Source organism: Alligator sinensis, unplaced genomic scaffold (genome assembly GCF_000455745.1).
Source record: "Alligator sinensis unplaced genomic scaffold, ASM45574v1 scaffold1295_1, whole genome shotgun sequence".
NCBI classification, from domain to species: domain Eukaryota; kingdom Metazoa; phylum Chordata; order Crocodylia; family Alligatoridae; genus Alligator; species Alligator sinensis.
In genome coordinates, this window is record NW_005841880.1 from 1,013,873 (window position 1) to 1,022,743 (window position 8,871).

The 8,871-nt window shown below is 44.3% G+C and overlaps 1 protein-coding gene across 6 annotated transcripts in view; it reads right to left on the reverse strand.

The window, feature by feature from the left end:
* Positions 1 to 3,928: 3,928 nt before the first annotated feature.
* CIRBP (cold inducible RNA binding protein) overlaps positions 3,929 to 8,871 on the reverse strand; it is a 5,995-nt gene continuing 1,052 nt past the window's right edge. The window contains exons 2-8 of one of the 6 annotated variants that reach the window (XR_003092550.1): positions 7,851 to 7,959; positions 7,649 to 7,755; positions 7,147 to 7,285; positions 6,975 to 7,059; positions 6,745 to 6,812; positions 4,301 to 4,392; positions 3,929 to 4,078 (exon numbers count right to left, since the gene is read on the reverse strand). Coding sequence is in view for 4 of the 6 variants with exons in the window: in XM_025196411.1 (XP_025052196.1) it covers positions 6,300 to 6,316; positions 6,745 to 6,815; positions 6,975 to 7,059; positions 7,147 to 7,285; positions 7,649 to 7,755; positions 7,851 to 7,953 (522 nt within the window). In the remaining 2 variants the exon portion in view is untranslated. Of the gene's footprint in view, positions 4,079 to 4,300; positions 4,393 to 5,585; positions 6,317 to 6,744; positions 6,816 to 6,974; positions 7,060 to 7,146; positions 7,286 to 7,648; positions 7,756 to 7,850; positions 7,960 to 8,871 lie in introns of those variants that run through there. The other 5 variants (XR_003092549.1, XM_025196412.1, XM_025196411.1 and 2 more) reach the window with 5 other exon arrangements.

Genomic DNA, 8,871 nt, shown 5'->3' on the forward strand with positions numbered 1-8,871 from the left:
GCTCGGGCGGGGCCAAGGTTCCGCGCACTCCGAGTTCCGGGGGGGAGGGGGAGGGTGTTGCAGGCACCCCTCCGCTCCAGCATCTTCTCCCCCTCGTGTGCACGTGTAAACCCCCAGCACTGGCACGCCCCAGCCATGCTTCCTAGGAATGCTGTGCGAGGTGCTTTACCGCCTAAAAGCAGGTCCCCACAAGGAGAAGCGCTCCAAGTTGCCTCTGGCCCCCCTGGCAAGTCTCCCCAACCCTGATCGTGGCTGTAATCACGAGTCGTGGCTAGCTACCCCGGCATAAAGCACGTCCCCGTGCACGCACCACCACAGCGGTCTCGTCTGAGTGACGGCATGAAGGCGTCAGCGGCCTCGGCCTGTTTTGGGGGGCGAGGGTCCCCGTCGCAAACGGAGCCGAGGCTCAGAGCAACTCCAGCACCGGTGCCAAATGCTATTTCTTCCGCCAACCTGGGCCTCTCTCAAGGGTGTAGTTGGAGGCTGAGCGCCTCTTGAGAATCTGCCCTTGAGCACAAACCACCCGCGGGAGATTTGGGCCATGTGCCATCAGCTCGCAGCCTTTTGCAAAGGAGCCGGCGAGGGCAGCCTCGAGCAGAGGCCGGTTGCACTCAGCATCGAAGGAAGCGAACTCGGGCGCGACGAGGCCCCGACGGAGCCTGCGAGGCACAGATCTACCACCGTCGAGACTCGCTCGCACGTGGCTTCCGTCTTCTCCGCCGGGGCCATCAGGTGGCAGTCGTCCCACACGGGCCTTTCCCTTCAGGCCTTGCAGCTGGAGCCTCCATTGTCCCGATCTTGGGCTGGGCCTGTTTCCGCCTCTCCAGCACTGTGTGTGGAAGGCGGTCTAGGCCTCCTGCCAGGCTTTGCAAACCACCCCTTACGCCCGTTTGGATTCATTTACACTTCTGAGCAAGTCCCATCACTAAGGCTTCAAAGGCAGCGAGGGTCTAAAGACGTGGCAAGACCCTCAGCCGGCATGCAGCACTCCCACTGGTGCAGAGGAAACTCCTCTTACCCACGGAAGATTTGGCCCTCTTAGTGCCGATTTAGCCTTGGCAGGCAAAGCGCTTTGGGTAGATGCGGTATCTTTTGTTAGATCGAGTAGTTGGAAAAAAGTTGTTGCAAGCTTTCGCAATCACCCGATGTCACATCGACCTGTCTGTGTCCTTAAACCAACACGGCTAAGGCCGACAGCCCAGATCTATCCTTGGGAATTCATCCAGATTAAAACCGGACGCAGGCTGAAGGCAGAGCAGCTTTTCCTCATGGGGAGGCAAGCCCTTCGCAATCCTGGTTTAACTGGGAGGTTTGCATTTGGGATAGGGGGCCCAAAATCCAGGTCTACTTCCAACACACTTTAAACCGCACTTGCCGTCAAAAAGCAGTATCGTTTTCATTAGGAACGTAGCACGAACGGCGGCTTGCTTTCAGGACAAAGCGCTGTGTGCGCTGTTTTAGAAAGACTTGATCTTCAATAGGATTTAATCCGATTGGCAAACCCAGTCCCATAAGCCTCTTCCTAAGCAGTGTATAAAGAAAAAGCCAGGGTAAGATCATTAAATGCATTTTTGCTAATGGCTCTTCTTAAGGGGAGAAGTTAACCCATTGGGGGGAATATGGACTAGTTTGAGAGGCTTAGAAACCTTTCTTCTTTCACTCATCGCCTATGTAGAAACCCCTCCCGCCAGAAACTCACAGTAACTGGAGTCGGCATGAGGTGTCCCAAAGAAATTGAGCTAAACTTTACCAGCAGTAACACAGGCTGCAGAGCCTTTCAAGCACCCACCTCACCAACCCAAGCTTGCGGGTGTGCAAGGTGCTTAGCAACTCTAAAAATAGTTCTTTATTAGCTATAGGCTATTTTAAAAATTAAGTGTCAGTAAAAATCATTTTAATCTTGTTAATGTATTGCGTTCTGGAGTACGGATACTGTAGTGCCCAGAAGCTTCTGCTCAGTGTAACTTGGTGCACAGGGATAACTAGCCAGCTCCAGCTCTTGTTGACAACCAGAGGCACATGATGCTGGTGCAATGCATCCAAGAGGGCAGACTTCCGGTCGAATTACAGACTGGAAACATCCATAGCAGGGTGTAGGGTGTCAAAGGTGTTCGAAAGCCAGAGGCCGAGTCCTCCGGACGTCCCGAGGCAATTCTAGATAATTGCACATGGGATAATCATGGATATAGGGACCAGGAGGCATCTTAAAGCAACAATAAACTAAAACTAGTAAAAGGGAATGAAGATTTAAAGTTTACTTGATTTAAGCACAACTGGACCAACAGGGAAAACCTGCACTGAATGCAGTGCAAGAGCCAAGCTAGAGAAATAAAGCAAGAAAAGAAGGCAACCAAGGCAGATTCTTGACTCGATTGCAAAATAGTGCATATTCACGGTAGCCTTTTGCCCAGTTCCAAGGTGTTTGGTGTAATTTCATGCACTGGGAAAGATAACAACAGAATGGTCATAAGGGAGTGGTAAAGTGAAGTAACAGAGAAGGTGAAAACGCCTCTAGTAAGCACTTTCATTTTGCAGTTAGCCTGAAGTCATGAGACTTGGCAGTTGATTATCAAGGTGCAAGTCTCCCCTTTCCACATTGTTCTAGAGGCTGCTCTACAGGTTTTAATAGTTGCTCAAGAGGTTGGTCATTTACTCTTTAGGAGGCACCACCCCCCTCCAAAGATTTCATACACAGCAGGCAAGGATTTGGGTAGTACTCTCACACTGGCTGCAGCCTATGCACCACTCTAAGTACATTTAGAGGAGAGGTTGCATTACTGAACCTAGCATGTCTAAGCCACTGTAGCATAAAAATATTGAACAGGGGTTTTTCAGCACAGCACAGCTATATAGGCTCCAATATAATTGACAAAAGTCCATCCCTTCTGCCAAGTGTTTTCCCTAGAAAATCTTGATTGCAGTGCTCAAGTGTTGGGGGTAGGAGGGAAAAATAAGCCTGCCTTGTGCTACTTGAAGCTTCATTTTTAGTCTTAAGTCACCCTGACACAGGTTAACCTCCCTACTGTGTATCAGATACCAGGGAGTAGCAGAAAAGGCCTTCCTAAAAAGCAGCTCCATTATGTAGTACCTTACCCATCTGTCCTCACAGCGATGCCAAGTATAGCTTATTTTACTTTATAAAAAGTGAACACATTCCTCCCAGTTCATCTAGCAGTATAGCGAGTCTGCCAACTAGAGATGCTTTCTTCTTGCATAGAAAACTGCTTGGAGTAACCACCACCAAGTAGGAGACTTTTTGGCCAGCTTGTATTAAACTACAGGGGACTAGTATTTTGGGAGAAGGGGCAGGGGAACATTGGTAGGATAAAACAGCTCCTGCTTTCTGGAAGTTTATTCTATGAGCTTTTGGATGCTAGACTACTTTAGTCAAAATACAACACTTGTCACCCAAATTTCTTCAGTATTCAAAAAATAGCAGAGAAAAATCGCAAGTTACTCAGCAGTAGACTAAGCTCCAAGCCAAAAATCTATTGTCCAAATTTATAAGAGTAGCTCCAATATTAGATGGGAAGTTTTAGGACCATATACTGGTTATCTGTAAGCACTGAGCTGCTCATGTGGATCACAACTTTCTAAAAATCAACAGCAATAATTCTGCACGAGTCTACAATAATTTTACTTGCCTTGTCAAAAAGCACTAACAGTTAAATTTGCCTTGCTTGTGTTATTACAAACCCAGTACTTCTATCCAAGCACCAGTAGTTTTTACAAAAGCTGCTTTCACCCCCTCCCCGCAATCAATCACAAAGCCTTCTTTAAAAAGAGAAAGAGTGCATCAGTGACTTCTGCTCATCAGCTGTTTCCTTGGAAGCAGAGCTTTCTGCAGTGCTATTTCAGATAACCCAATACCTGCATTAAAATATACCCATCACTCTCTCAAGGTGTGCACAAAATTACAAGGATTCAGTTTTTTTCCACATTCTAATATTTATTCTAGCCATCACTAAACCCATTATAAGTCAGACTGTTCAGTTGATCAACTATTACACATTGCCCAAAACTCTTGACTCCACTTCAGTCAACAGCTGTCCTTGCTCTTCCTCAATGCAGTTCATTGCTGAAACAAAAGGATTGACACTGTTAAGTTTTGCTGATCAATTCAAATGCACGTATTGTCCAAATGCTGCAAATATTTTTAGTTAAGACTCGGTCTATAATTGGCTATTTCTCAGCGCACAGCAGCAGTTACAAATGTGTTTAAAGACAGCCAAACCTAAAATACCAAGTTTCTCCAACAGCTTCCCCCCCTTTTAGTCATTTCCTGCATCATAGTCATTACCTGCTTAGGGGAAAAACAGATGGCCGATTCCACTTTCAGGGAATGCTCACTGCTCTGTAACGCCAGGCTCAAGCATTCATCTTCTCTTCAACCTGCCAAATAAAGTGTGCGTTACTAACCATATCCAAGCAATGACTTTATACTGCCACCCACCTCCCAAACACAAGTCACATCATATACGAGGGTTTCACAAGCCATTCGCTGAACCCATCACATCACAGAAGCAAAGTCTGGGAAAACTGTTCCAGGGCTGGCTGATGCCTTTGATATACCAGCCAATATATCATTGGATCCCTAAGCAGAGACAATTAACCACTTTGACATGGTTGCTTAGGAATAGTGTGGGCTATGGGAAAAAGTTAATGGCAACAAGTAGGATGGCAGAGAAAGCTACAATTAAGTGAGCAACTTAATGAAGTCTAGGAAGATTCTCAATAGATGAGCACAAAAATCAAGTCAAGGAATTCTGTTCCCCATCTTGCTTCCATACCTGCAAGACATGATTGCATGCCCAACTCTGATCTGTGGAACTGAAGTTGTGCCACAAGCCAAAGATTGCAAGAGGCATGTTTTTATTTTATTTTTTTTAAATTTCTGTCAGTTGACCGAAATTGTCAAAGGACTATTTCACAGGTACATTAGACTTTCAAAATGAGCTCTCAACAAGAGGAAGGATGCGGACATGAGCAAAAGGAGTTACCTCGAATTACAGGACTATTTCCACATATGAACTAGCCAAGAGAGCAGCTTTCGTCTCAGAGGTTTCTGTAGGAGGCACAACACTTCTTTTCTCCAAGGACACTGCAGTTTCCATATGCTAGCAGAGAATTCTTAGAACTTGTAAAGCAATGACAAAGCTAGCTAGTCACGTCAATTTACCTACCTTGGAACACTGTGTTAAATTACTAACAACTAAGTCCAATACTGAAGGACTTATTCTTAACTTTTCCATGTCTACATATTACATCCTCCCTGAGCTAAAGCAGCTAAAGCTTCCCTCCTCTCTCTCTCTCTCTCACCTATCTTTTGCCCTTAAAGAATACCCCTGGACTCGCTTGTAGTCTCCCTCTACAGAGGTTTGACTTATGTGAATTCTGTCAGCGTAATTGCACGTGTCAAGACTGGTAAGATTACCTTCTTTCCACTGGACAGTAAGACTGACTTGCTCTACTATTCCTCCTCCTCCTCTCACTAACTCTTCTCTAGTGTCCTCTCCATTACTTAAGCTTGTTCTGGATCTTCAAGGATTGTGTTGTGCAATGAAATGTAAATGTCAGGAGCAGAGTTCATTTCAGACGGTCTTTTAATAGGCTTCGTAAAGCCAAAGAAAACTGTATACAAGAATCCTTTACCACTTCAAATACAATATCAATGGAATATGCATTTCTTCCAGTAAAAAAGGACAATATAAATAAACATTTTCAAGAACCTCTTTTTATGGTAAGTTTTGCAAGTCTATTTCTGGGTAATTTACATCATACAGTAAAAATACCGTTATGCAGGTTGAACATACAAGCAAGTTCTCTTTAGATATATCAAGGTGGTTTGCCTTCCCATTTGTACCCAGGCTGCATTCCTACCTTGCTACACTAAAGGAATGTTACAAGAGACGAAGGTAATGCACTTTAAAAAAAGTCCACAGCTTGTTCAGCTTCTAGTGAACATTGAATTAAAGGTCCTTTCTAGCAAAAGAAACTGAATTGGGGCCCCAACTTCACCAAAAAAAAGTAACCTTGGCTCATCACAAAAGAAAATAAAATCTGAAGTGCTTTCAAAAAAAGATTAAAAACACTTGAAAGCAGAGCTTTCTTAAAGAAAAGTCTAATTAGACCATCTCATAGCAGAAGCTGTCAGGCTGTGTTTTGACAAGATCAGAACTGATAATACTACAAAAGTGGAAATACAAGTAGATGTACTACACAATAACGATTTCAGCGAAGCTCCAAAAATCTTTATAAATACAGCCATTGGAAGGACGATCTTGAGTCAGGAAGGATTTTTACTCGTTGTGTGTAGCTGAGGACAAGAAGCAGGCACAATTGTAAAGGCACTGAAGCATAGACAAGTTCCAGCATTTCACTCCCTTGTATTATTTCAGAGGCTAGTGCTACTTCATTAGGTTTTAAAAAGAGAATTTCCCCCACCCTTGATAATGCTTGTTAGGGCACTGGTTTTGCCGTTTTCTCCAGTTTGAGGAAGGTGAGCATTTAATACTTGCTTTGCCTTAGATCCTAGCAAGTCCTACACATGCATTACGATTAGGAATTTAAAATGGCACAACCACATCCAAGGCCTGACAAATAGACTGGTTCTTATGGGCAAGAACAAAAACAGGTGATATGCTCCGACCTGAGGCTTACAGTATTTCCAGACTTCAATATGAGGTCAAAAGGTCGAGTTCCTACAGCAATGTACTTTCCATTCCCTTTTGAACTAAGACTTACCATAACTGTCATAGCTGTCTCTATAGGAGCCTCCTGAAGATCTGTCACCATATCCACCACCTTGACTCCTGCTGATTGAAAAATAAGCACCTGTTTTTTTTAAGAGTCACCTGAACTCCTGCATATTAAAAGTTATTGTGCTATTTTGTCTGGAGTAAATTTACATCCCCACTGAGGTTAATTATTTCACATGTGCTTAGGACAGTTGCTGGCCTTCCACATGCACTTACCTGCTGCTGTAATAATCTCTGGAGCCACTGTATCCCCCACTTCTGGAGTCAAATCTGCTTCCACCATAGCCTCTGTCTCCACCTCCTTTGAAAACATACAAAGAGCAGTATTAGTACCTTGAATTCGGCACTTAACAAAGTCAGTTGCTGCAAGTCAGCAATACTGACTCACCCCTAGAAAAACCACGGCCCCGACCTCTGCCTCCACGGAAAAAGCCTCTGCCTCCAGCTGAACCCCCTCTGTATCCTCGAGATCTGTTTTCAGATGATTTACCGGCCTGGTCCACTCTGATCTGGCGCCCATCAACGGACTGAAAATAGAAAAACCCCAAATCAGTCTTGCAACACACTTTGAAGGCATCAAGTGCTAAATAATCTATCGTTTTTATCATTAGATGGCTCTTTCACATGAAGTAACCAACCAACCGCCATCAAATTAAAAGCCAAGACACTTTTGGAAAGCAAGCAGGATTCACGTACAACTTGCACATTTGTTTTCACACCTGCAGTAAATATTTAGTTCTTCAATCTAATTTTTAATTCCAAATTCACATCTTACAGGACCATTTGAATACAAAATGGTTAATAGCTTTAAAAAGCAGGAAAATGGACACAGGCCTCCCAAAATCTGCCCCCACCCCACATCAGGGGAAAAAGGACACAAATCTATTTACCTTTCCATTCATAGCCATCATTGCATCTTTAGCGTCATCTATGTTCTCAAAGGTGACGAACCCAAAGCCTCTTGATCTTTGGGTTTCTCTGTCTTTCACCACCACAACTGAAAAAGGGGGGAAAAAATTACATTGCACAAACCCATTATATACCACAGGAAAAAAAAAAATTAAAGTTCTCAGTCTGCAGTTTTAATCTTACCTTCAGATATCTGTCCGTATTTGGAAAATACTTGTTCTAACGACTGTTCATTGGTGTCAAAACTCAGTCCACCAACAAAAAGCTTTCCCTCATCTGATGCCATTTTGATCTGCGGGGGAGAAAAAAAAAAAAAAGAGAAGTGCGTCAGTCCATCTCCGAAGCAAATTACAAGTTCAGTTGGGGCGGGGCCTACATGCCCCCCACCCCCCAGGGGAGAGATTAGCTCAGAGTGAACACCGGCTCAAATTAGTCTATTAAATAAGTCTCCAGTGCAGATGGTCTAGAAAGTGCAACTTCTGCCCAACTTCAGTCTAAAACTACCTCTCTACCACGACCCCAGCTGCCAGTCCAACATCAAGCTGTTACCTCCGACTCAAAAAAACTAAAGCTGAAATACAAATCTATCCGCAAGCTTCATTTACAAGTGTTATGCACTGGTAGGATGACTCTTGCCCCTTTACAAAACAAATATTAGGATTTCTATAACCGTTTTTTTCTTTAAATAAAGTTTAAAAGCCACCCAGGGCTAATCAAACAAGGCATTATAACCAGGGATGCCCATTTTCTCCGATTAAAACAAATCCCCAGCTTTCAGATTTAAAAGAAGAACCCCAAATCCACATTTTTCTACAATTAGAACAAAGCAGCACTAAAATATAGACAGACATATAGCAGCATTTCCTTTTAATTGTGGAAAAAATTGGGGGGGGTTTAAATCTAAAACTGGGGTGGGGGGTTTGGGGTTTTTTTTACATCAGAGAAAGCCAGAATCCCTGCTTATGAGACCTGCACACTGCCCAAGCACCCTTCTGATAGAGGCAGGGATCCCAGAGATCCTCATGCCTCAGCAGTCCAAGCAGCTCCTGAATTCATCCCATGCTGTTCAGGCTCCAAGTCTAATACAAGGCAACAAACCACCCCAGGCTTCCCTTCGCAGCATTTGTCCCACCTATAGACCAGGGCCCTGGGACCCAACCAGGATCCCAAGCCACAGGCAGAACAGGCCTTTGTTGTGCGCGTG